This window comes from Phytophthora cinnamomi (assembly GCF_018691715.1).
Source record: "Phytophthora cinnamomi strain GKB4 chromosome Unknown Contig15, whole genome shotgun sequence".
Taxonomy (NCBI): Eukaryota; Oomycota; class Peronosporomycetes; order Peronosporales; family Peronosporaceae; genus Phytophthora; species Phytophthora cinnamomi.
In genome coordinates, this window is record NW_027150948.1 from 132,305 (window position 1) to 159,599 (window position 27,295).

Below are 27,295 nucleotides of genomic sequence, written 5' to 3' on the forward strand. Positions count from 1 at the left end.
GGTTCTGGTTTGCGTTCTTGAAACGACGGCCTCCGATCATACGCGCACGAGGTCTGTTAGGTACCACCAAGAAGAGCCTGGGGTTCCTCAATCCTTGTACGCGGGCGCAATAGTAAACGTTCCCAACCGATGTCCAGGATCTCCCGAAGCCACTTCATTCCGAGGAGCACATCCCATTCTCCGGGACAGGCATGACCGTAAACGTTTCACACGTCACCGGAAATCCGAATCTGCAACGTCATTTCGACGGTACATCCTTCTTGCATGCTTTGGTTGTATCCTAGACGAACTGTCATCATGTCGTCAGGATGTTCTTTGATGTCCAACTGAAGCCATTCAGCTAGATCTGCAGTGACACCGTTGAGGCTGCTTCCATTGTCGATGAATATTGAGACGTCAGTCGCTGCTCCTCCCGATTGTGAGCAAAGCTTTCACTTCCAAAATAGCGTAGAATGATCCGCCAACATAGTGATTGCTTTCCCTGGTGGACTTGCATTGCGGCTTGATATGACCGACTTGTCCCCATATGACAAGGGGCTGACTTTCGCCAATCCTCTTTTGGTCCACTCTTCGGTGGCAGCTTTCGCTCCGGCGGCTTGCTTGTATTGTTAGCCGCTGGTTTCACAGATGATAACGCTTTCGAAGAAGGCTGGTGATTGGCCGTGGTATGTGCCGAGAGCCCTCCATAGTGAGCAAACTCGAAATTCGTTGCAATCTCAATTACTTCATGCAAGAATCGTGGACTGAGCTCCTTCACCTTTTTCGCTGTCTCCGGCCAAAGTCCGTTCTGAAAGTAGAACCGCTTCTCCATCTCCGAAATCTCCAACTCGGATTGATACATCAGATCCTGAAACGATGACAAATATTCATGGATGGTCCCGTGTTGTTTCAGCTGAAACAACCGCTCACGTAGATTGTATTCAAAGTCTTTGGGACGAAAGCGTTCACGTAGCTTCGCCTTAAACAATTGTCATGTTTTGGGAACTCCTGCCGCTTCACAATCTGACGAAAAAGCGCGATACCAGTTTAGCACAGATTTACCTAAACTACTGGATATCATGGTCACAAAATCGGGCGTATCGGCCTCCATCAATCCGCTCTTGTTAGCGTAATATTCCTCCATGGCAAAGATCCATAGTTCCAAATCTTCACCGAATTTCCCTTCATACATGGGAGGATCCTGCTTCCGTCGTTCACCTTGCGATGCGAGCAAGTTTTCAAAACGGTTTTTGGCTTGCTGCATTTGCATCTGCATCTGAAATTGCGTTTGCATCTGCGTGTGATACATTTGCTGTTGTTGCGTTAACCAGATCATTAGCTGTTGCATTGACATTGCGTCAGGTGCAACGTTTGCCGTTCCGGCGGGTGGGACTGCGTGGTGAGCTTCCTGCGGCGTTGCCGCCTCCGTTTGAGCCGTCCTTGGCACTTGGCGTTGCCGCGGGTTAATCGATTCACTCTCTGCTGCCCTACTCCTTGTCATAGTCATTAGGGGTAGGACAGATGGACTTTTCGGTGAGTGATCCGTTGAATACGGCGAAATAAAACGGAAAAGGAATTAAAAGCTCAAAAAGTGTTTTACAACTTAGTGTTGCTGCGGTTTCTGGCGAATAAGGCTGTTAAGCTTCGCAGCAAGGTTGGCTTGGCACTCCAAAAGGTTCAGAAACGCCAGGTTAAGTTGGCGATCAACCTAGGGCTCGGTGCGCTCATCCTTGATCCAGAAAGTTTCTTTGCGAAACTTGCCCAAAACCCGCTTAGCCGTTTTGACCTGGCGGAGGAGATCCACTTGAAGTTTAGCGAAACTCTGCGCCTCATCTGGCGAGAAGAAATGGCTGGTGTCAATCGCCGTAACAGGTGGAGGAGCAGGAGTGGACGTCGGTGATACGTTGACGTCACTCGCTTTCTGATGCTTCCTCTTACCGCTTTGGTTGTGACCCTTCTTGTAGCGGGCCATAGACCGACTAAAAAGATCGAAAAAGAGGCAAGGGACTACCACCGGGTAACCAAGGACCGTTATACTTTTACAAAGTTCCGCTTTCGCAGACACAATGCAGGCGCCCTGGTGTAAAACCGGCTTCTAGTGAAAGCCCAGCACACAGCGAAGGTTAGGTACAATCCGATCTAGGCGGAGGCAAAGCCCCTATGTGGTATTTCCACCGGCCACACGCCGCGATAATGTACCCACTTCTTCAAAGTGTGCTCCTCAAAAGCTGCACGTTCGCAACCTAGAGTTCCCCACGATGTGGCTGGCTCCAATAGTCACAGGTAAAACTCGCTTCCCATGATGCAGCCACGAGTAAACCTTTCTTGAACTTGAACCGAAGCTTGACACGGCAAGTGCTACTATGTCACACAAACCGATGCGAAGACCCGAAGACCCGAAGCTTGAGGGCGCAGTGGCGGGCGCCCGTCGAACACTTGAGAGGAAGATTGGAATTTGAAAAGTGATTGATTGAATCGTTGGTTTGGTGTCGGCTCATTGCCGCCGCACAACCAGTAGTTCTTGGCGACCCGGACACGCAAACAAGTATCCAGGTCCCATCCTAAAGTCTATCAATCTCAGATCCTAATTCTATCCTGATCTACCAATGAGAATCTACTAATCCAAAACGTAGCTTGATCCAAATATGCGACTCGCGTCCCGTAATCAAAAGTTCGGCTCGAAAACTTCATTCTTGCACATCTCAAGGATTTTAGCCAATGAGGTCGCATGAAACTCCATGTTTATGCGTCCCATAATCATGATTATTCTTGATATTGACCGGTAGGATAGCATGTAACGAATATAAACCATGCAATGTTTTATTACGCTGTACAGCGTAAACAGAAAGGTATGCATTAGCAATTGACGTGGGCGTCCTCTGCCATCTCATTGGCAGACGGACGTCCACGTCACAATGGTTTGCTTTTCCCGCTGCCTGGTTGGTCAAAATGGCTCTCTGTACTCCTGGCGGGCTCTCTTCAAAGGCTGAGCCTAAGCAAGCCGCATACCCGACGAATTAGAATCTGCGGCTGGTATCGGTAGCAAGGCTGGCTTATTCGCTTGCACCTACTGGATGGCAGGATTTGCATTCCCGAAGGCGGTGAGCATCTCACCTTGATGCAGCTTTAGTTTTTGACAGTGGCTCCAGTCTTCAACGACGCTTGGCCTTTCGGCTGTGCAGCGCGGCACTTCTCGATAAGAGCCGCATCGTGAGCAGTTTAAAATCGAGGTTTTTAGCCAGCCACATTCTCGTGGTTTGTTTTGGTTTGCAGCGTCTCACTCGGTTCAAACCACTTCGAACCAAACCACGAAACCGTTTCGAACCAGGTTCATTGGTAATTTTGGTTTGGTTTGTTTACCGAACCAAACCATGTGGTTTGGTTTGTTCTAAGCGGGGGGTTACTACTATCTCGACTTGGCATGTAAACCGCATGAAATGAGGATCGTGCTAGAGCAACCGAAAATGGAATGGCGAAAGTGGGGAGCAAATCCTTAAGATGATGGGTAACGTCCTCGTTTCTGGTAGCTCCAGAAAATGGTCACTCGAATAGAATACGGCAAGTGGGAAATTTACGTCAATGGGTATGTTATACGACACCGTATTAATAGTGAACACATAAAACAACAAATCAAATCACAAACTGAAAGCATGCGCGCTATGAATGTTTGAAAAATAGTATGGCATTTAAGCATGGAAATCATAAGGTACATTTCTTACTCGATATTTAGAGTTAAGCCGACTTGATCCGAGCACACGCGAAAAACGCTAAGTCCCGTGCAATGTGTGAATTTTTGGTTTTTCTATTTTGTACCAAAACATTACCGAAAACAAAATATGTGCCCGAAAAACGAAACGTGCATCTGTTGGTGTCACTTTACTCCTTACCAGCTACGCTTGACTCTAGTACTTGTCTTCATTGCCTTCGGTTTCGCCAATACTGAAGTAATTCTGAAGCTTGAGTATCTTGTGCAAGTACCGCATACGCAAGTGGCCGACACTATTGTAGAGGGTGTCGTTCCAGTAGTTTCTCCAATGCTCTTGTGTAGCTCCAAACAACAGTAGTTTTATCACCACTAAACACCAGAGACCTCACGACGTGCCGTCTTTCTGCTCGCACCCGGTGATCGTCTCGATCTGGAGCTGGTCCGTCATGTCGAGCATTGGTTCAACGACGGTTCGAACTGCGTCTTTGAGCGTGGTAATGTTGCTTTTAAGCTCCATGGGGTCGAAGCGGTAACATCGTTTCCGACGCTGATCCACAAAAAACGCTCCCCAGTGGTGTTTGAGGTTGACGACGCTAACCACACTCGTCAATCCAGGATCTGCAGCTCCATACGACCGTGCGACGCGAGCCCTCTGTTCCATCGTATCGAAGTCCAGAAATCGGGGGTTGACGATTCCAACATCCTCATACGTTTCTCGCAGCACAAACAGCGCGCCAATGATGGAGCCCGTGTGCAGCCACAGGTTTTCACGAAAATCCAGGAGCTCATTGCCGTACTGCGGATGCCGTCCGAAGAACCACTCGCCCAGATTCAGATCCTCAACAGCGGTTTTGTAGTCAGCCTAGCCACATTTTTCAGTATTGTTAGTTCTGTATAATTTGTGTTAACTTTCGGTGTAATTGAGGTTTTCACGCATGCTTACCTTGGAGACGTCCAGCGTGTCCTTGAATGGCTCCACGACATCTGCCACTTGAACCTCCACCTTGTCGATCCAATCGACAGTCGCCTGCACGAGATTGAAGTTGTTTCTCGCTGTCACCACCTTTTCCATCAGCTTCAACTGCTCGTATGTTGCGTAGCCGTAATCGTCCCACCTCGCGAGCAAGTCGTGATTGTTTGCTTCGTCGATAGCTTGTATGGCGTGGCGGATACGCTCTGCCTGAGGAATCGACTTGATGACAGGAACGGCCTGCCCGACGTTGAATCTGACTACTGCCAGCACGCCCGTGACTTCAAAAGGTGGTAGGTCTAACCTCTCCACCAGTGGCATCGCAGTTCTTCTGGAGTAGGGCCCGCTGAGAATCTCCATGTGGGCCAGCTTAACAGCGCGAGCCTTTCTCCCCTCTTGAATGTTGGCTATTATGCGCTTCGCAGTTTCCATCTCCTTCCTAGACGCCTCTTTTTTTTCGGCACGGCGAGACAATGCTCGTCGTTTTGGAGGTGAAGCAAAAACAATCGGAGCACTAGCTGAACCAAGTGTAGGATGGGTAGCGTCGGTTGCCCCACTTTCAGTAGCCGCTCCTTCCGTTACCACAGTCGGTGACGTGATAATTGGAATTGCTGGCGCTGGCTCCACCGTCTTCTCCTGACTATTCGACTTTTGAATATCAGGAACAGGCTGCTTGTCTTTAAGCAGTGGACACTCTCCTGGATCGGCAAAGGAGAGCTGCGACATCGTAACGCTGGCGGGGACTGAAATGTGGGTTAGACTGAGGAAGCTGCTACGAGCATCCGCTACATTGCGCCCAGTGAAATCCTCCAGCTTGCCCGTGTGAAGCGCGGTGTGAAAGTCTTCCCTCCAGGTCATTGCCAGCCGGTATGTAGTCGACGGCTGGAGTGACATCACGTCAGTTATTTTTTCAGTGAGAAGCTTGCACCGACTGTACTTGGTATCTCTGTCATCAGGGGGCAACGCTCGAATGGGCGGGCAGTTCACGCGGTTGAGACCGCCAGGGCTAACCACGCCTGCGTCAATGTTGTTTGCCGGACTTTGAACAATCCACCTCGACGAAAATGTACGCATCGGGGGAATCACCGTCTCGTAGTTGGCCTTGCTGCGGACGTACATTACGTGCCGACACGGAAGCAGGCACGCCTCTCTGAAGATGCAGTCACACGAGGAGAGCTGCAACAGCAAAAGGTTGTAAGCACCATAAACCGAATCCATACCGAAACACACAAAGTATACAGAAAGCGTACCCTCGCGTCGACTTTGTGTGCTTTTCCGGTCGCTGGATTCGTCAGAGTTGTCTTCGCGCCATCCACGTCGATGTCGTAATTCGCGGTCGGGCCGACGGCAAACTTGTGCTGCTCTGCTACCATTCGGAAAGCGTAGTCACTGAGCTGCAGAGCTAATGCGGTCAACTCGGGGTCTTCTGCCATGGGCGGACGGCTACCAACGCGATGGAATTCCGCCAGATAACGTTCTTCTGCATACTCCTGGAGCGTAATCAGCATAGTCACTAGTTCGTCAATCGTAAAGTTGCCGTCTATCACTTCTTTCACGCGTCCCCACTTCGACTCTAGACGATTGTTCGTGTTGTTTTTCAAATGGGGCACCCCACCGCGCTTGAACATGACCCATTCGTCCGTAGTAGTATCCCAGTGCTGCATAAAACTCATATACAAGTGATTTTCCTTGTCGTTGCCGAGAGTCTCCAACATTGCAACCTTGGCATCATCGTACTCTTGCTGTGACTCCGCGTTTACGAGACCTTTCATGATCACTTTTAAGCGCTTTGTTCCCGCTCGATCCAAGCCCCCCAAGCGAGAGCACTGTCGCTTTAACCACGTCTCAACGTGCCACCGACATAGCAACTGAGTTGCGTTCGGCCAGGCTTCGTGTAGCACTTCTTTCTCGTGCAGGGCCTTGTCCGTCATTACCACGCGGATGTTAGCCCACTCTGGATTGTTTTTCTTGAAAACAGCTACAGCCAACGCTAGATTAGGCTTTTCCTCTGTCTGCACCAGCGCGTGTTGAACGTACTGACCCTACATGATAATAACGCATAAAAACATTCAGTAAGTTCTGTTTAGTTTTGGTGTATACCTTGTGAATTGCAGCTTACCCGACCAAATACATCGTGCACTGCAAAGCTAAAGAGCTTGTACCGGTTCACATTAGTGTCATGCGTCGAGTCCACTAAAACCACCTCGGGAAATGCAGCAAACAGGCGTTTCTGCCTCGCCGTCTGAAACGTCACCACACGAACGACACTGCTCTCACTGTCAACGATGAACTCGGCCGTGTTTCCGGGAGCGCTCTCGATAAATTCATCAAGCACAACAATAGCGCGCTCTGCATCGGATCGTCCGCCACGGAAGGTCTTTTTCGCTCCATGAATCATGTTGTGGACGTCCTTTAGCGCTGTACGTTTGCCTGTACAGTAATTACACAAAATTCAGTGCCATCCTAAATCGCCACCAAAATCACACAAAACACACCTGTCTTTGCTCGAACATACGAAAGGATCCCCCTTGGTTTCGCCCCAGCCTTTGACATCACTGCAACGTCTTGACGCAGCTGCGGATCTTCGATGCGTCGGTTCTCGGCATAATTATACCATTGGTGTTCCGACAGAGCGTGATTGTGAACACCAGACGCTTTCACAACCAAATGAAATCCTTGCCCACCAGGCCGCAAGCACACACGAACGTTCACGCGTGCAGAACATCCCGTCGATCGAACAGTCGTGTGCGTGCGACGTCCGGTTCCCTTTCTCACGAACGGCATGGCGTGCGTACACAAGAACGTTCGGCTATACAATTCCCACGCATCAGGAAGTAGCGTACCGCCCGTCCGTGGGTGCTTCGACGAGCGTTTCGCCTTCTTCTTCGCCGGCTGTTTTGCTTTCTTTTGCTCCTGAATAATTGCCCGGTTGCGAGTGTTCACAGACGTGCTCGTACGACACGAAAACAACTGGAATGTTTGCTGCTGAAAGTCTGCGAAAACGTCCTCGAATGCTTTCCACGACGGCCAAAATATCGGAAAGCCCTCCAAAAAACTTCCAGCCATCGGTGTCCCCACTTCAGAAGCGTCTGGATCTCTCTTGGGGTCTCCGGTGGATCTCCTGTTCTGCGGTCGGTGGGAGTTTGGTTTGTTTTCGGTGGTGACGGCATCTTCGAAGCCGTAATCTCCGTCTCGAGTATCCGTGTCGTCATGTTCACTCTCCACTTCAAATGCCTTCTCCTCCTCGTCCACGTAATCTAGGTCATCCGTATCTCCATGCGATTCAAGTTCATCTTCTTCGTCGAGCTGGTCCAGCGCTTCGGCAAGCGCAGCGTCACATGATGTACGGACGGGCAGTGATGACATCGAGGTTTGGTCCTTTTTCGGTGTTTCGGCCACGTTTTGGTCTGTCTTCGGTGAACCTTCACAGCTTTCGTCATCTTGATCTTGATGCGCGGGTATGGATGCCTTGACAGCTCCAAGTGTCTGGCTGCTGCCGTTAACCGAGTTCAGTTGGTACAGCACCTGCTTCAGCTCCTCGCTCGTGACGGAATCGGAGCGCTCCCTCTCTTCTTTCTGCAACGATCGTAGCAACCTGCTCTCCCACGCCTCGTTCTCTTCTTTCTCTTTCTTTCGATTGCGGACGTAGTCGCTGTAGGTCTCGCTCAGCACGCGCTCCTGATATGCAGTGAGCCTCTTCCCGCCGTGTCGCCTTGTCGACGGCGCAAACTCCTCTCGTGCATGACGGCTGCCCACGCGAATCTTCACACGCTTTGCCTCCGCTTGTTGTTGGCGTGATAGTGATTGGAGGGTCGGGAGCGGGCGACTTGTACCGCTTGGTGTGGCCCGGATAAGGGAGGATACCTTCTTCAGTGGGCTACGCGTATAACAAAGCATGTCAGACAACCAGGTATGTAGCGGAACAGGGCGGGCGCTTGGACGTACCATCGTGCGCGAGAACCGCACTTTTGGCGACAGAGGGAAGAGGGGGATTCTGAAATGGAAGGCTCAGAGAATCGGAAATTTTCAGATTTTGCTTTGCTCTCGCTAAAGTACGGCGAAGTTATTTTTTTCATTGCGCAGCTGCGTGATAACACCTGGAGATGGGGCGCTCCGTATATTCATCGATGAAACCAAAGGTACACCGAGGCAACCGAAAATGGTGTTTTGACTCTGTGCATTTTCGGTTGCTCTAGCCTACTCCATGAAATGATGTCAGCGTAGGACGATATGTCTGAAAGTATTCTCACTATCATGTCAGTAACTTCTCGGTTGTAAATGAAGGTTGTGGACATCTTTTGTATTGAGAGTTATTTTATTCTATAGGTTTCGGCTGCGTTCATGGAAAACGAATAAATCCAAGAGGCTGAAGATCGAGTTGCATGGTCATTTGATGGGTTGTAATTCTCCTGGAGAATCAGATTTCTGAGTATTTTATGAATCTCGGCAACCTGGACGCTCGTCCTATTTTAATTTTATTAATAATATTATTAATAACATAAATGTCAAAAACAACAACAATTGCGATGCCGCGACTGGGGCTGCCGCTCGTGCTGCTGCTGGGCGCGAGCGTGCGCAGCTTCCTGTTGGCGCTGCCGGCCGTGCACTCGACGCTGGTGTCGCGCCCGGAGCTGGCGACGGCGGTCTCGTCCTTCCGGCGGCTGCAGGAGGGCGCCCACCTCTTCCGCTCGACCGGCTCGCCCTACTCGGGGGACGTGTACCACCAGCCGCCGCTGCTCTTCGCCCTGCTGTACCCCGTGCTACAGCTGCCCCCAGCCGCCCTCCAGTATCTGGCAGCATGCGTGGTGTTCGTCAGTGTGGATCTACTCATCGCCGCGGGGCTCGCCCGCCTCTGCGCCAAGAACCTGCAGCTGGAGGAGGGACGGCGCCTCAAGGCCCAGGGACGGGAGATCTGGCTCAGCCAAGTGCCCGTGTCGCCGCTGCTCAAGCCGGAGAACCTGCCCATTACTGTGGCCTTCATGTAAGGGAGGTAGAACGGGGTGGAACGAGGTGGAACGAGGTAGAACCACTGACATTTTGTTCCTTGCAGAGCGCTGATGAACCCGTACTCGCTGGCCTCGAGCGTCGCCATGTCCACGGTGTCGTTCACTCACCTGGCTGTGCTCTATAGCTTGGTGTTCGCCTCGGAGGGGGCGCTTGCTGCCTCCATGATGTGCGTGGCGGCTGGCACGTACCTGTCAGTGTATCCGTTCTTCCTGATGGTGCCGATCGTGCTGCTGCTACGAAGTGTGAAGAGTGGGAAGGTGGGTGCAAGTGGCTGAGGTGGGAGAGTCGCAGGAACTAAATGGTTTGGTGTTTGTTGCTGTTGTAGACTGAAGATGACGATGGCCACGTGAGTCAGGCAGGACCGTCTTTGGTGTCTCTGGGGGTGACCTGCTTGCTGGTGTTTGGGATCTGGCTGGGCCTGCTGTTCTACCTGTCGTTGAGTCTGAGTGGTGACTGGAGCTTTTTGGAGGTTCGAATTGGGAGCTGCAGGAAAGCGAAAATCGTGGTGATTGATATTGTGCTGTATTAAAATGTAGGAAACGTACGTGTGGGTCGCCAAGTACTCGGATTTGACGCCGAACATTGGCATTTTCTGGTACTTCTTCATGGAAGTCTTCGACCGCTTCATCCCGTACTTCCTCTTCATCATGCACCTGCACCCGGTCATATACGTGGTGCCGATCTACCTTCGCTTGGCGTACGTCTAGCTGTTCGTCGGCTTTGCCTGTGGTAACCTCTCCACTAACTCGACGATTGGTTGCATAATCTGCAGACACCGACCTCAAGCCTACGCGTGTACGCTGATCGGTATCTTCTCCCTCTTCCAAGCGTACCCGTCGTTTGGTGACTTCGGCTTCTTTCTCTCGATGCTGGCGCTGCACCCAAAGACCATCATGAGTACGTATGACAAGTTCGGTTCAGGTATCTCCGTCAGTTTGTCATGTTCACTTTTCTTCGTTTTGTTATGCGCAGCGATCGAGAATCGGTTCGTGTACGTGCTGGGTCTGGGCGTGGCGACGTGCATGCTGCCGGTGATGTGGTTCCTGTGGCTGTTCCCGGCGTCGGGCAACGCCAACTTCTTCTACAACCAGACGCTGGTGTACCAGATCTTCAACTCGCAGGTCATCACGGCGTTCGTGGGCGCCACCATGAAGCGCGACAAGGACGTGGCCAAGTTCCGCGCCGCCAGCAAGAAGCTACTGGTAGACTAGAGGCCACTTCAACATGTACCCATATGCCGTTGTGCAGGCCCGCGCATTCCGTTCGCCAGTTCTATGCTTTCCCCACCAATCACACGCCTCCTTGATTCGGCTTTTCCACCAATCGCCGTCTTGCAATAAACTGTTGGCTCGCCTATCGTGGCCACAACCATCCCCATCAAGCAAGCCAAGCCGAGCTGTGACCATGGCCTCGGACCTCGTCGCGTACGTCTCCAAGCTGCTGCCGGGCGCCGCGCCCCTGGACCTGGCGGCCGACATCAAGAAGAAGGACTACGCGCCCGTCGTGGCCGCCGTGGGCCCCAAGCTGCCGCAGCTGCTGGCACTCGAGGCCGAGACGGACGCCGAGGGCGCCGCGGCGCTGCTCTGGGACGTGGTGCTGCAGCTGCCGCCGCCGCAGGCCGAGGCGCAGGCGCTGCAGCTGCTGCAGGCCGTCAAGGCCCAGGACAAGGCCGGCGCCGTGCTGCGCCTGCGCGTGGCCGCCGCGCTCTTCAACAAGGCGCGCGCGCTGCCGCAGGTGCAGCTGCAGGCGCTGCTGGACGTGCTGGCGCTGGCCGCCGACTCGGACAACGTGGCGCTCGTGGCGCCCTACCTCTCGCAGGTGGACGCGCTGCTGGACACGCAGAAGCTCGGCGCCGAGCAGCGCCGCACGCTGCTGCTGGCCGTGGCCGACGTGCTGGAGCTGGCCGACGACCCGCTCAAGGTGCTGGCCGTGCTGGAGAAGTACCTGGCCAGCTTCGAGCAGACCAAGGACGCCCCCAAGGAGCAGGCCCTGCGCGCCGTCAAGATCGTGCTGCAGAACCCCGTGGCCAGCTTCCTGGCGCGCGTGGACCTGGCGGCCAGCGCCGTCGTGCAGGCCGCGCTCAAGGGCTCGAAGCTGCTCGAGCTGCTGGAGATCGTGTCCACCAAGACGCTCAAGGAGTTCGCGGCCTTCCAGAAGAGCGCCGCCGCCGTGTTCAAGGAGAACGGCCTCGAGGAGGCCGAGCTGGCCGACACCATGCGCCTCTTCACGCTCTGCACGCTGCCCACGGGCTTCCAGGAGATCCCGTACGCGGACGTGGCCAAGGCGCTCGACGTGGGCGAGGAGGACGTGGAGAAGTGGGTCGTGCGCGCCATCACGGCGGGCGTCGCCAGCGCCAAGATCGACCAGCTCGCGCGCACGGTCACCATCTCGCGCTCGCTGCAGCGCCGCTTCGGCGCCGAGCAGTGGGCGGAGATCGACGCCAAGCTGCAGCTGTACAAGAAGAACGTCGGCGGTCTGCTGGATATTATCAGGAACGCGCGTCGTGCTCAGGAGCAGCAGTGAGCGGCGGGGTGAGGCAGGGAACGCGCAGCGGTGTGGGGCCGGCGGGCAATCGCAGGATGTTCGCGCGCTGGCCGGCGGCCTGACTAGCGCCCCTGGGATGCTCCCCGTGACGACTGGGCCATTTCCTCACGCTTTGAGATGAATACAGGCCGAGGTAGTGGTGGTACGTAGAGGGCAGGAGTTCACCAGGGTATCATGTCATTGTAATAGCAGAGCTAACACTAATGAAGATCGACTGGCGTTCGCCTTGATAGTTGTGAAGACCGGTGGCAAGAGCATGATGCAACGTCGATAGGCGACCGACACCAACGCACACTTTGCGAAACGATCTCAACATATCCATATTTTCCCAAAACAATTACTTCGAAGTACATGTACACCGCAGTCACCGCGAGCCCTCTGGCTCCGATTGCCCAGCCATGGACGAGCACATGAGCTGGAAGGATAGAGAGATCCGAACGTGCAGCGACCCGCTCGTTGTGTCTTCAAGTGGTAACCAGCAGTCCATCGGGTTGCCGGACGTGAGTTCGTCCAGAGGAACCTAAAACGTAGAAGCACACAGGTATGAGGCAATCTGGGTAAACTTCGAAGACTACAACAGAGCACAAGCTCTACTCACCTTTGCTCTCCCCATGAACTGGTGGCTCATAACCTTATTCTTCTGGTACACTGTGCATCGCAACATAGCTGGTGGCCCTGAAAACACCGATGGAAGCAACTTCTCCAAAGCGTCCACGGCAGCACGATTCTGATCGGTGATATTGGCATTCCATAATTGTGACGCCAAGCGGCTGGTCTCGGCACCCACCTTGCGAACGCTACCCCCTCCATTGCAGAAGTGGACACCTCTCGTGGGACGGGTAGTGTGTTTTCCATGAGTGGGGATAGCGAAGCGAAAAACAAAATTGTTCTCCGCAAGATTCCACTTCGGGTTAACTCCGCCTTCGCCAACTGGACTACGATACGTTTGAAGACTCCACTCTTCGGCTGTTTCGCGTGGTTTATCTTTCGCATGAGATAGCTCCAAGAACACGTAGGCGTTACTCCACTTGCCTATCCAGCTGCAGGCAATCAAATCTTTCGCTTCAACCAGCTCCACCGTAATCACTCCGATAAAGCGGTGGGGCAACCCCGCTTCTTCAAACATTGCATTTCGCTGGCTACGGGAATAAATTTCAACGAGAAGCGGGATTCGTGGCTCCTCTTTCCCAGCGAGGCCACGTTGGACGTGCTGATGAAGTGTGCGATATGAGTGCAGGCCATCTAAGCGATATTGAGTGATGGCCGTAACAAGCCAACCTTCTCCCCCAGTGGTCCTCCACATTGCTACGAGATCAGGATCCTCAAACACCGAGTCGACAATGTTATCACATGTCTCCAAGCAAATCGGACTAAGTCGATCCCACCCAAGCTCAACGTGGAGTGGAGACTGTGTAGCGTGCATGTATCGACGTACATTCCACTCCGCTTCAACTTCCCAAGGGTCAACGAACATAATAGACTGCAAGTAAAATGCCTCAGGAAGAGCTTCAGGCTCGCTCGGTTCCGACACCTGAGCACCACTAGATAGCCCTGATCGTGACATGGGTACATCGCTTGTGATCGATCCTGCCGCACTCGGCAGCCGCGACCGCGGAATAGGAAGCTCGCTTGAAATTGACGCTGCTGAGCTGGTGTCAGCATCACATTCATGCCGCGGGCGGGCATGAAAGCGATCAAACGGAAACATCTGAGCATCTTCACCGCGATGGGCCACCAGTAACCGTAGCTTACGCTGCTTACAGCAACGCGTCAGAAAAGCGTGAATTTGCGCGATGGTGTCTGCTTTGGTCTCGCTGCAAAGATCTGGTGACGAACGAACCAACTAAACGCATCTCGCAGCACAAAACTTTTCACGTACACCCGCGGGTCTACACGAAATCGCCGTAAGGTTATTCGCACACCAAAATCTGGATTCTGCATCAGCAACAGCACATAGTCATCACTTGCGCTCACCAAAGTCGCATGCAGCTCGTAACTCATCCCAATATCGCGAAGGAAAGATTGCAAATTGTCTGGACTTTCGTCTCCAGACATCCCCTGAGACTCAGAAGGAGCGGAGATGTCTTGCATGATATCACCTTCACGGTCAATAATCGGGTTACTGTCCTCAGTTTCACTGCTAAGAGACATATCGGCACTCGCAGTATCGCGTTCATTGCTGCTCTGCTGCTCCCAATCACGGTTTGTGGCCGCTGCTTCTTCGAATGCTGCGGTATCAAGGCCGTAAAGGCCACAGAGACACGGCACTTCTTTCACGGAATAGTCAAATTCGCACCTGAGGTGAGACTCGATGAGCGCATACCACCTCTTCAGTCCTTCCAATGGACCTTCACCCAATGCTTTCCATAATTTCTGAGGAGTAAACAGAGAGCTTGAAATGTCTGCCTCGGTTACTTCATCGTCATCATCGTCAATTCCCTCTTGATAGGTACTGAGGAAAACTGTAGCTCGGGCATACAGCGTGCGGAGCACCGAGACCATGAGAATCAGTGTGTACATCTTGCGAATCTTGAACTGGTTCTGGCTTGCTGCATTCGCGATACCTCCCCATGACAAGAGTGAAATGCTGTCATCGCTCGTTTGGTGAGCTGCAACGGCACCTAGGAAAGTATACCCTAGATTTCCTTCGAATATCCTAGTTTCGCGCATTTCACTTGCATTCGCAGTGGGTCTCTGCAACAGTCTGCAGAGCAAGCGCAAGTTCTTCTCAAACGCAAACGAGCTCAGACTGGGACTTGATTCGCCATTGGACTCAGTGTTAGTTGTGCCGTAAGTGTAAAATGGCAAACTAACAGCCTGGCGAACAATGTCAGATCTTTGCCGCGCCCAGCCCAGGAAGATAATTCCAGTACGAACCGCAACACCTATGTGCGCAATCACTTGAGCTGGAATGTTGATTTGGCCCTGTGCATCGAGATTTAGGATGTAACACAGCTGAATTGTAAGGCCCTCCCAGTCCCGATACACGTCCTCAGCGATGCTGCACGACGCAAACGTTGAGCACGAGTGCAGCATTGACAGCGACACATACTCAATCCACTTGCGTAAAGTCGTAACCCTGTTCAGCTCCGAGAGCAGGAAGCAGACTTCGACGATGTGGAGGTATGCGTGCGGGTGCATCACAGCAAGCGCAGCTTCATAGACATAGTTGCGGTCGACCTGGAACTGCTCACAAAGTGGTGTGCACAACTCATCCAAAAACTCCCTGTGAAGCTTAACGCGATGATGATGGCGTTGCCCGGGGTTTGTAGTGATGGTCACTGCATGAGTGGGGGAATCAATACCATCACCGTGCCGAAACCACATATCTAACTCGGAGCGGAAGTGGCTGATCATCTCGCGCGCCACACGAATACCAATCATTTTACCCACAAAGGCAGACGAAGCCCACCGCCTACACTCGATGTCAGCAATCTGTGCTTTTAGCCACGGGGCTGCCGGTAGAGTCTTCTCTGTTTGCAACCCTGTCGACCATACTATTGAGCTTGCCCTTTGTCGTTGTGACTTCTTCCCCGATACTTGGGGGTCGATGTACAAGAGGCCAGGCTTGTCCATAAAGCTCATTCGCCTCGGCGACGTACTCCAAACGCCATTCCTTGCGGATTTACCGACCAGTGGAGAAGTAACGAGCGACAGCGTCGTTCCTCGTCTCAAGGTTTTCACTGATGACTGGAATCGAGGTGAGGTAGGGCTGCCAGATTCTCCATTTAGTTCTTCGTCTAGCACCAAATCGCTGATCGAGTTGCTTCCAGACTCAACTGTCGAGATCTCAAAGCGCGCATGAAGGTTGACGAGGTGCCGTGCTTGAAGCATTTCCACGAGTGCAGTATCACTCAAGCCGCTTCGCTTGCATACATACGCCGCGAACGAAAATGCATGCTCGATGTCTGCGGTTGACGCCAGCTGGAGACGTTTTTTACTCAAAGAGATGTTTATTGGGGACACTGGATCGTCAGGAAATGCTTGCTGTTGCATTTTCTTCTTGGCCCATCTCAACAACGAAGAGTTAACGCTGGAGTGGAGGTGCTGAAAGTAAACCGTGAGAGACGTGAGGTTCACGTAGAAATGCGTCGCTCGCATCACACTGGACACCAAGGTATTCTTGGTAGGGAGACCTACTTCGCTACCTCCACATACATCCACGTCTTGGAATTGCGGAAGCAGTACAGCCCATGACTGCTCAAATTCCTCGAGCCACCACATAGCACAGCTCTCCAACCATACCTCGTGCTTTATGCGGAAAAGAGGGACCACGTCTTGCTCCAGCAATTGCTTTGTAACAGTCCCCGCGGGCGAAATACCAGCTTGATTCACGGTAAAATCATTCTGCATTTTATCGTCTAGACGGTATTCCACAAGTCTGGAAATGATCAGTGCCAAGCTTGGGTCTCCCAAACGCACTGACAACACTCGGATAGCATCTTGAATACGTGGAGGCTCACAGAGGAGAAAAAATGCTGCAGCTGCCTCGTACTTTTTCTTGCTAAGCAGCGAGTACGCGTTCTTAATCGCAGCATTGCTCCAGCGTTTGTCGGAGAAATCATTTTCGAGAAAAGATGCCAGTGTCTGAAGCAAGAAAACGTAAAATGTGAAAAACGGCACAACAAGCCAGTGCCATACGAAGCGCACAATGACAATCCTCACCTTGTTCGACTCTGATTGAGTTAGTTTCGCCAACACGCTCAGAACTTTCTGTTTGCCTAATGCCACGTAGAACAAACATACGTCCATAGCATCTTTTGTCCTTGCATAGGAGACTTTCGCAAATCTGGACACAACATTAAAAACACATAATCACTACGATTATAAACGGAAAAAAAAACATATCTCCCATCCCTGAAACAGTTAACCCACCTCTCAACGATACCCCGAAGGTCCTTGACATCCTTGATCCAGAGTCCCAACCACAGCGGACGAATATCATCCCATTGCATAGTGGGTTGAATACAATGCTCCCATAAAAACTGCTGCGCATCCGAATGTAAGGCCCACAAAAGTCCTGAAGATGGCGTTTCTTCCAAGTTTGGAAGCCAAAAGCAGCTTTCGCGTTCACTGTATGTATTTCTCCACTTCAGTTTGCCAGAAAAAGGGTCGGAATCGCCATTTTGCGGATTGCTTGAGAAGTCGCTACTGTCGCCGGTGTGAGCAAGCACGGCGCTTCTCAGTGATTTCGCGAACAAAAACATCGAAAAGAAGCGCTTGGCCCCTAGATCTGCAGCGGAAGCGTCCAAATCAAAACCGAGGGACTGAATCGCCTCCACAAAAGCGAGAAGTGCTTTCATCTCCAGGAGATGTTCTTCGCTGAATGAAGCAAACAAAATGGAGGCATTTGCTTGCAGCGGATGTCGTTTTCCCAAGAGCATGATATCAACTGCTTCTAAGATAGTCGCTGCTTCAGCCAATGCCAATGTTCCCTGGTCGTTTTCGTCGGCAAACAAGTCGTCCTCTTCATAATTGTCCTTCCTTTGGCTTCTCGTCGGGGCTGCGAACAGGTTTTCTGCTTTATCGATGTTATCGCTTCGATGGATAGATGTCGAGTATCGACCAATAGATTCGAGCATTCGAGCTCGTCCCGATCCATTCTCCTTGGCACAATCCCTTCTTGGTCGTTCTGACCCAGTGTACGATAAAACGCCACTAGTGGCGCTAGCACGAGCTGACGACTCGTCTTCCAGGACTTTCGCAAGTAGTTTTAGCATTTGAGTGGCATCTTTAAAAGCCCTTGAAAACTCATAGGAGGCCCGATCTCCAGCAAGCGACGTGTCTTTCTCCCCCACACGGGCGTGCATTCCAAACATCGTTGTGAGAAGCACATAAGGGTGCCAAACAGGGAGTTTCTGCGGGGACTCAGCCGCTTTCCAGTCCATAGAGTGCTGCAAAAGGCTTCCCGGCTCATCCCACTTGCCTATAACCACGGGCATTTCGTTGGAAATTGGTTGGAACGATGGTTGGTCTAACCGTGAATCCTTCAGGTGGCCCCCTCCAATTAATAAGGCAGACGAATCTCGCGTACAATCAAATAGTGGCAAGGGACTCACAATGTCGTCTCCGACTTGAGCCCAGCGATGCAAATTCGTATCGTACTGGTAAATGACAGTTGCAGACTCGTATCTCACAGCGAGAGCATCGACATTAAACTCGACGTGTGAATTGCACCAGCAGAAGCCTAAAACATGCCCGCGGCCGTTGGATGGTATGAACTCCTCCATGCGTAAAATTCCCAGGCCAGATTCCGCTTCGAACACATGCAGCTCTTCCGGGCGGTCAGCATGTAGGACAGCCAGACGGTTCGGATCGTCCACCTCGATATGGCAAATACCGCTAGTGACTACCGTATCTGCATCACCACTTTGCCTTGAATTCTCCAATTGATCCGCAGAAACGTATCCACGTCTACAAAACGAACCGGACACCTCACGTACATAATGTCCATTGGGCGAGGGAGGGGAAGTGGTACCACAAACGGAGTGAGAGCTCATCATCGTGAAATGAATAATATCCCCTACAATCTGGCAACGCCAATGCTCGATGTTGCCAGAAGCATCACCGACAAAAAGCAGTGAATTCAAACTGTTGCGACTTTGGACTCGTTTGGTGGAAAACGCTCGCTGACGGTAGTCTCTCTCGCCGGCAATAGAGGTAATATTATTTTTCTTCTCGATTGCTGGGTCATGGATTTGGAGCGGAATTAACTCAAACGAGTGGTATGCTGCATCTCGGACGCCTTTCCAGACACAAAGTTTTCCAGGCAACGATGTGATACCGAAAATTACGACAGAATCAGGAATATACTCGCCATCGTCAGCGTAAGCTGGGCATACGCATAGCAACGACAGCTCTGGTGCTGCCTTGACATGAAGAAGTTGTCTCCACCCTCCGTACATCGATACTGCTCCTGCGTGAACCACGTTGTCCGTTCCGCGAGGGCTCTGAGGATTTTGTTTCTCCAATGAGGACAAAAAACTTCGGCGAAGGTCTGATGCATATTCCTCAACTGAATGTTCAGGCGAATCGATCTCGACTCCGTTGCCAGTGGCAAACGTCGGCTGAAAGGGAGCGGGGGTTACTGACTGAGGAAGAGCTGCATAAGCCGACGGTCCCATGCCCCCTTGGTAATTTTGCACGCACGCAGCTCGAAAACGCATCAACAGCGATTCGTCATTTGGAATCATGTCGATCAGCAAAAATACTTCCTTTACATCCTTACCCACCACGCTTTTGTTGTTGATACCAACCAGCTCGTCACCTTCAACCACTTCGCTGATGTACTTATTGCTGGAGCTATTTCTTGAAACCAGTAGCTTTCCCTTTTTCTCCTCAAACTGGACGCCAAAATCCGAGCTTGCAGTTGGCTTTTCACAGGCAACCTCGTACTCAAATCCAGACTCCCCTGTTACGTAATCGTAGAATGTCCAAGGCGATAAGCTTGGCGATCGAGTGAGTCGTCGATGCTGGCGAGGCAGCTGCACTCTTGGCGAAGAAACAACTGCGACGTCCGCTCTCGCAGAGCGTCCATAAACATCAATAGTACCTGACTCAAACGCAACGAGAAGTATTGGAGTGGCGTCGAAGTGCAGCGTTGGTACCCATTGAATACATAGCACCTCACCACTATCCTTTGCACAGGGCAGCACACCCGATGGAATAAGCCGTGACTCGGCAGAGAAAGCGGAAAACGAGATCCAGTAGACGAGAATTTCATTTCTCCATGTGCCGTCATGGTGTGAAGGGTGGGCATCAACACTAGCGATCAGTGGCAGCGACGGATGCGCGGACAGTGCCGAGATTGATCCAAGGTGACTTCTGTACCACGACTTCTTCAGGATCTGCGAGGGCCGATCTCCTTCGCCCACAGCAACGTGGAACGACATCATGATATGATCTGCGCGCTGCAGCACAATCCCCAGCTTGGACGGCATTCCAAAGTAGTTTTGCGAGAAGTAGGCCATGACGCAAACCTCTCCGAGTCTCACGCTCGTATTGGTCGGTTTCTTAGTGTCGTCTTCCCCATTGACCTTAATCTGCAGCGTCGTCTCCTCCACAGTCGGCTCGTCCGAGACGATCCCCACCACTCGCCACAGCCTCAAAATCCCGTTATGATCCACCCCCGAGATCCAATCCGCATGTTTGTCATGCACGTCGTTCACCACCTGGAAGTTCTCGTCGCTGATGTTCCTGTTCTTCGACATGACCCAGCGCACGTTATCGATCGGGTAGGTCGGCTCAAACACCAGCACCGGCTGGAAGCCCACCTGCTCGCCGTCCTTCTCCGTCCAGATCCTCACGGACCTCGTGGCCGTGCACGTCAGCAGTATCCTGGCCGGCTCGAACCACTGGGCCTTCCTGGTGCCGTCCGTCTCCAGCGCCGAGTGCCACTGCGTCGTGGACGGCTTCCACGAGAAATACACCACAGGGTCCAGGTGCTGCAGCGTCTCCACACTCTCCAGCGTCTGGTTCTCGTCTGCGTCTCCGAGCGTCCTGCGCATCCTCCAGACCTTCACCTGCTTGTCCTGCATCCTCAGGCTGGCGAACACGAAGGCGCTGGGCGAGTACTTGGCCACGTCGCAGCCCTCGTCCTGCCGCGCCCAGAGCCTCAGCGCCTGGCCGTCGTCTCTGCTGCTGCTCGAGCGCACGCTGAGCTTGCCCAGCCCTGCCGCGCGCCCGCAGAACAGCAGCTCGTCGGCGCTGCGGCTGAAGGCGAGGCCGCGGATGCCGCCGCCCAGCGCCGCGTCCAGCGGCAGGCGGCACACGGCCGCGAAGCGCACGCCTCCTCCTCCCCCCGACGCGTCCCGCTGCGGCGCGTGCACCAGCAGCAGCTCGGCCGAGAGCGAGGCCAGCTTGCCGTGGAAGGCGCTCCAGCGCACGCAGGCCACGGGCGAGCGGTGGCCCGACGGCGCCAGGCGCGCCAGCAGGATGAAGTCGTCGCTGTCGTACAGCCGGATCTCCGTCTGCGTGGGCACGGCCAGCACGTTGCGGCCGTCGATGCGCGTCCAGCTCCAGGCGCGCAGCGCCGTCGCCATCGTGCGCAAGGGTGGGTGACCTTCACTCTGACGATCTTGTCTTGCGCCGAGTATACAACTGGTACCGACGTTGAACTTTGCGGGGAAAAAAAAAGAGGGACTATTTTTTACTAGGTTGCAGTTGGGACTATTATTTTGTGATTTGGGAGGGACCGAGACGCTTTTTTGCGACCGGCCTGCCTAAATACATGCGGAAGGCAGTATGACAGGGTCGGTAGACATGACCAGCCACACGGCTGCGTGACAATTGCTGCGCTATCTCTGATGCCTGCCCCCATCATCAGCCTGATGCACGGCGCCGAGAGGGATGTGCTGGAGCTGCCGCAGCGGAGACCGTGGCGAGCTGCCACTGGCAAATTGGCACTGGCAATAGAGTGCAGTTGAGGAGCAACTGCTCTTCAACTTGGCTGACTCGCGTTCGAATTTTTGAGCTCGTCTCGTTTGTCCACTGTCTTTATGGAACGGAAAGATGGATGCATTTGAGGGCAACAAATTGTCGCACATGGTGCGATCATTCAAGTACAGGACCGGGGCCTACATTCGGTGTGGACGGGGCATGCGACCCATTTAGAGGGGAGGCGGAATGACCCAAATAGGCCGGCTCGACATTTGATGTCAACTAAAGCAACTCTCGGTAACCTCGTCACTAGTGATAGATTAAATGCGTGGCGAGTCACAAGGTTGCTGCGCTTTCGCTGGAAGATCATTTTTTTTTCTACTTGATTTTTTTTCCTTGGAGGATGATAAGAGCTGTGAGGTTAGCCTCAGACAAACCAGCAAGTTGGTCTCCCAGGACCACACGCATTTATCTTCAGCGAAGGTGTGTGTAGAGATACCGTATATGCGCGCTGAAATTGGGGATCAGATGACAGAACTGCGAAGCCGCGAAATGTATTGGCACACTGCCAATCCTGGCGTTGGTACGAATTGGAGAACGCCCCCCGTCATCCGTTGCGCTTTTGAGGTCGCGTTGTCATGCAGTTCTGATAAAATGACAGTGAGGTCAGGTCACATGTATTCAACCAACTTCGCATTGCATACACACGCCGCGGCAGCGGCTTCTTTTGACGAAAAATAAGGCAAGCTAGGAAACCCAAGGAAGCTGACTGACCGCTTTGCAGACCAGCGCTGGTTCATGACGAACATGTCGGATAGGTTTCAGAGCTTAGCCAAGGGCACGGCAGAGCAGAATCTCTCCTTCTCTTTCCATCCTGATCGATAGGAGAATGTATCGCTCTCTACATTACAGCAAGAACCAACACTGGGTACGCACCCAGCTACTGGCAGAGGAGAGCGAAACTGCGAACGCAGACACGCGCGGCCATCGTCACCAAGTCGAGAAATCCGTCCTTCTTTCAACCAAAGCCTATATCGTAAAATCTACTAGTGTCGAGCACGCAGTCAAACGCACCAGTGGCTAATCTGCCGGAACCCGAGCGCAGTCGTCGTCGACAGCAACGTCGTCCTCGCTCAATTCCTCTGTTCCAACACCTTTTCCGCGCTTGGGCGCCCAGAAAATAGGCCCCGCGCGCCATCTGCCGCGCCCATTTCTCAGTACAACAGGGCGACTCTGCAGTGAGGGAAGCCAGCAGCGCAAGAGCAGGAGCAGGAGCACGAGCTCGAGCAAGCGCAGAGCACAGCACACCTCTTCCGTGCGCGTCGGACCGCCGACGACGAAAAGGCAACACACGCACACACGCGCCAGTGCGGAAAGCGGCACGAACGGGACCAGCCAGCCGTCTAGTAGCCTAGTGCGCCATGGGCAACTGCTGCTCCACCGAGGCCGCGGCCGTCGTCACGGACAAGGACGACGGCGGCGTGCAGGCCGTGGCCGTGCCCTACGCGGCGCTGCCGCCCTCGCCGCACAAGCACGCGGACACGGAGGACACGGAGCCCGCCAAGGAGAACGGCCGCGACGACGAGCAGCCGGCGTCGGGCTCCGGCTCCGGCTCCGGCTCGGCGTCGTCGCGCTCGTCGCAGTCGCAGCCGCAGGCCGACGCCTTCGCGCCGCCGCCGCTGCACCACCGGCCGAGCGCGCAGCACGTGGAGAACACGCACCACGTCAAGATCGGCGCCTACAACCTGCGCTACTCGTACTACTCGAAGCGCGGCTACTACCCGGAGGCGCGCAAGAAGGCCAACCAGGACAGCTACTACTGCGAGACGCACTTCGCGGGCGACGACCAGAAGGCCTTCTTCGCGGTCTTCGACGGCCACGGCCAGTACGGAGACATCTGCTCGCAGTTCGCGGCCGAGCAGCTGCCCGAGAACATCATCAAGAACCTCGAGGACAACATGGGCGTGCTGCCGGCGCTCACCAGGGCCCACGTGCAGACCAACCGGGCGGTGCGTGCTGTCTGGGCACCAGTACTCTTGACTGACTATGTGACGCTGGAGAGAGAACTCACTGTCAGTTGTAACTATCCACTAGATGCACGAGGCGAGTTTCGACGACTCGATGAGCGGCACGACGTCCATCTCGGTGCTCTTCTGCGGCAACGAGATCCACGTCTCGAACGTGGGCGACTCGAGGGCCATCATCGCGCAGGAGAACCTCAAGGCCTCGACGCGCGAGGGCGAGGCCAACTTGGTGGCCAAGCCGCTGTCCATCGACCAGACGCCCTTCCGCAAGGTGCGTGCACCTAACTCACTGACGTACTCACGCGAAACGCTTGGGGCGTTTTGTGCTTTTCTTTTCTTTTGGGGGAAACTGACCTAATTGTTTTTCACGTTATGATGCCCGGTTATCAGGACGAGCGCGTTCGTGTCAAGAAGTGTGGAGCACGTATCTTGACGGTAGACCAAGTGGAAGGCCTCGAGCCTATCCACGAGAACTGGGGCCTTTCCCTCGGAGATGAGATCGACGAGAACGGAGACCCACCACGCATCTGGCATCCTTACGGACAGTACCCCGTAAGCAGCGGCGATAGCAGCTTGAAGTGGCCTGATCCTGATTTATTACTTGTTAGTCCTGACTTTTCTTTTTTCGTTGTCATTATCCTGCAGGGCACTGCATTCACGCGAAGTATTGGCGATTTGGTTTCCGAGGAGCTGGGCGTGACGGCTGAACCCGAAATTTTGTGCAAGGGACTGAACCCTCACGACAAGTTTATCATCATTGCGAGTGACGGTGTGTTCGAATTCCTCACGAGCCAGAACGTCGTCGACATCGTGAAGCAGTACGAGAACCCGTCAGAGGCGTGTCACGCCTTGGTCGAGGAGGCGTACAACCGCTGGCTGCAGTTTGAAGTGCGAACAGATGATATCACTGCAATCTGCATTTTCCTAGATGGCGTTACCCCAGCAAAGGAGCGTGATGGTCCTCGCGGCAGTATTTACGTTGGTGGCGAGGTTCTGGATCTTCAGTCGATGCAGAGGCCTGTACGTGGCATCACGAAAAACCACGCTCGCAGGGATACGATTGTTGGGACAGACGCGATCCGTTTGTCGCTTGCGGAGGCATTCATGGATGACGACGACGAACCTGGCCAAATCCCGAATTTGATTGAAAGCGAGGGAAAATCCGAGGAAGAAGAGGAATGGATCAAGAAGGCTGTTCAGGGAAGCTTTTTATTCAACCACCTGAGTGACAAGAAGGTAACCAACTTCTGGAGTTTGTTCGCTGCGACCTGTGCATGACGTGTGAGCTCGAAATTTATTTGTTCCTGGTGTACCCTTTCAGATTCACGAAGTCATCTCCGTGCTGAAGAAGCTCGAGTTCAGTGCCGGTGACATTGTTATGCATCAAGGGGTTCCTGGCGACACGTTCTATTTGGTATGCAACGCAGATACTGTGCTATGTTATCTTTTTGAAAGCTAATGTGTGTGAACTGCCATTACAGGTGGAAACCGGCGAATTTGAGGCTCGTCACATCAAGGGTGAAACACCTGAGCTTTCGCCGGAGAACGATTCCTCTCCGGAAGCATATGGCGAGGTGGTCCAAGTGTACAAGGCCACAGCAGACTCGCACCCGACATTCGGCGAGCTAGCACTTATTTACCCGAATCCTCGTGTTAACACCGTTGTTACGAAGGAGAAGGGTACGCTGTGGGCACTTGACCGAATTGCCTTCCGCTCTATTCTGATGCGTGGGCGGCGCGCTGCGCGACGTCGTTCGCCGACTACGCCAGATCAGCTTGCTGCGCCCATTGACTGTGGCGCAGACGAATCTAGTTGCGGAAGAGATGCGTACCGTGGTGTTCGAGCCCAATCAAGTTGTTCTCCACGAGGGAATGACAGAGCCAGGCTTCTTCCTGATCACCAGTGGTCGTATCGAGTCGACCTCAAAGATGGACAACGTGGCGCCACTTGAACTGAAGACTTTTGACTATTTCGGTGAAATCGCACTTGTGCGAAGACGGTCAATCAGGTACAGTTCCCGCAGTTTTCAGCGTCGTGTTAGTGATCATGCTAACTGCATTTTTGGTTGTGTTTAGCCAACGATCAATCCGAGCGATTGAGCGCACGGAGTGTCTCTTCATCAGAAAGGATGCCTTGGAGCTTGCGGTTGGCAAGCTGTCGTCCATCCTAGAGAAAGACAAGCTCCGTCGTTCGCGCAAGACCAGAATCTCGGAGGCGCAAAAGGAAGCAACGGTAAGCTCTGCAAGTGTATGTGCTTCCGACTCGCTATTAACTATGTTCTAACTTCTTCTTAAACATTCATCTAGGCAAAATCATTTGTCGAGTTTGACAACGAATCCAAAACGCAGACGCCCAAGTCTATCGATGACGTGGAGGTTGTCGGGAGTGTGATGTCGGACCTGACCAACACTGTTCGCTTGGTGGAAGTCAAGGGCTCGTCCCCTCCAGTGTACTTAACGTTGCGATCAGTGAGCAAGCAAGCTATCGTTGATGCTGGCATGCAGAAACATGTCAGCGGCGAGCGCGATATCTACGTCTCTCTCTATGAAAAGAATGCGCTTGTGCCGCAGCTTCTGGCCATGAACTCGAACGACTCGGACATCCACATGCTTTACGAAACGCAAATCGTTGGCACCCTCGAGAGCTTCCTGAACGGCGAGGCGCACGGCGAGTCTTTTGTCCGATACTATGCTGCACAAGTGGTGATGGCCCTCGAGTTCATGCATGCGGTAAGCTTTTGTACACTCCCTGGTCAGAATCACACGATTTCTTATTTTGTTCTGTAACTTTCAGGAGGGAGTTGTCTCGCGAACGGTTGACCCAACGAACTTGATGGTTGACCGCAGCGGCAACCTTCGCATGATCAATCTGAGGTATGCTATCCATATGCCTAAGAAATTCGTTCGTGTTAGTTTGCTGATGCGCGTTTTCTGTTTTCCATGTGGTGTAGGCTCTCCAAGTACGTTGGCCGCGGCCGAACCTACACTGTCTGTGGCACCCCTGAGTACCTGGCTCCGGAGCAAATTACAGGCGAAGGTAGGAGAGAATTGTCGGTCCGTGGAATGTTCAAATCTGACGGTTTTGATATCTGCAGGTCACAACATCGCTGCAGACTACTGGGCACTTGGCGTGCTCATGTACGAAATGCTCACTGGTGCGACTCCCTTCACCCGAGAGAACGAGAACGACCTTGAGATTCTGAATGACATCGCGTCGTTCCGCCCGGACCAGTTATCGTGGCCCGAGCACACAAGTACCGAGCTGAAGGATATCATTGAGAGTCTTCTGAGCCCGGATCCCGCAAGGCGTCTGGGGTACTCCGAAGTCCGCGCCGGCGCCTGCGAACCGATCAAGAAGCACGCCTTCTTCGCGGGAACGTCGTGGGAGGCCACTAAGATTGGCTCGTTCTCGGTACGCGTGCAAGTCAATGTTCTCAAAGTTCGAAGCTTTGCTAACTTTCGTTACCCTTTCTTGTCGATTGAGCAGGCACCCCTCGAACCGGAGGCTGCATCAGAATTCAAGCAGATTGCGGCCAGCGGGAGTCACGAAGACCTGAACGTCGGCAGCGTTTACGCGGGCGACGTCGACTGGCTCGCTGGTTTCTAGACATGTATAAATTCGCCGCTGGCAGACGTTGATCGCTAGCACGACGACTGCGGAAGCTGACAGCATCAAGTCATTACCAC

General features: G+C 53.2%; 4 protein-coding genes across 4 annotated transcripts; 3 read left to right on the forward strand and 1 right to left on the reverse strand.

Annotated features, from left to right (window-relative positions):
* Positions 1–9,181: 9,181 nt before the first annotated feature.
* IUM83_09472 (gpi transamidase subunit pig-u family protein) lies at positions 9,182–10,873 on the forward strand (the record flags this gene model as incomplete). The annotated part of the gene is made up of 7 exons (XM_067933913.1): positions 9,182–9,636; positions 9,706–9,720; positions 9,787–9,919; positions 9,988–10,131; positions 10,199–10,359; positions 10,435–10,559; positions 10,635–10,873. 7 exons carry the CDS (start codon positions 9,182–9,184, stop codon positions 10,871–10,873), a joined length of 1,272 nt encoding a protein of 423 aa, XP_067796853.1.
* Positions 10,874–11,066: 193 nt separating this feature from the next.
* On the forward strand, positions 11,067–12,185 carry IUM83_09473 (Carbohydrate-binding protein; the record flags this gene model as incomplete). The annotated part of the gene is made up of 1 exon (XM_067933914.1): positions 11,067–12,185. One exon carries the CDS (start codon positions 11,067–11,069, stop codon positions 12,183–12,185), a length of 1,119 nt encoding a protein of 372 aa, XP_067796854.1.
* Positions 12,186–12,570: 385 nt separating this feature from the next.
* On the reverse strand, positions 12,571–21,247 carry IUM83_09474 (RAVE (regulator of V-ATPase assembly) complex subunit RAV1/DMX protein, WD repeat superfamily; the record flags this gene model as incomplete). Its single annotated transcript, XM_067933915.1, has 3 exons — positions 13,977–16,793; positions 16,872–16,995; positions 17,082–21,247. 3 exons carry the CDS (start codon positions 21,245–21,247, stop codon positions 13,977–13,979), a joined length of 7,107 nt encoding a protein of 2,368 aa, XP_067796855.1.
* Positions 21,248–23,005: 1,758 nt separating this feature from the next.
* Positions 23,006–27,215, forward strand: IUM83_09475 (AGC/PKG protein kinase; the record flags this gene model as incomplete). The annotated part of the gene is made up of 13 exons (XM_067933916.1): positions 23,006–23,593; positions 23,679–23,879; positions 23,999–24,160; positions 24,254–24,844; positions 24,930–25,022; positions 25,090–25,288; positions 25,422–25,617; positions 25,685–25,841; positions 25,916–26,338; positions 26,403–26,482; positions 26,560–26,645; positions 26,704–27,020; positions 27,096–27,215. The coding sequence occupies 13 exons, from the start codon at positions 23,006–23,008 to the stop codon at positions 27,213–27,215; spliced, it is 3,213 nt and encodes a 1,070-aa protein (XP_067796856.1).
* Positions 27,216–27,295: the final 80 nt, after the last annotated feature.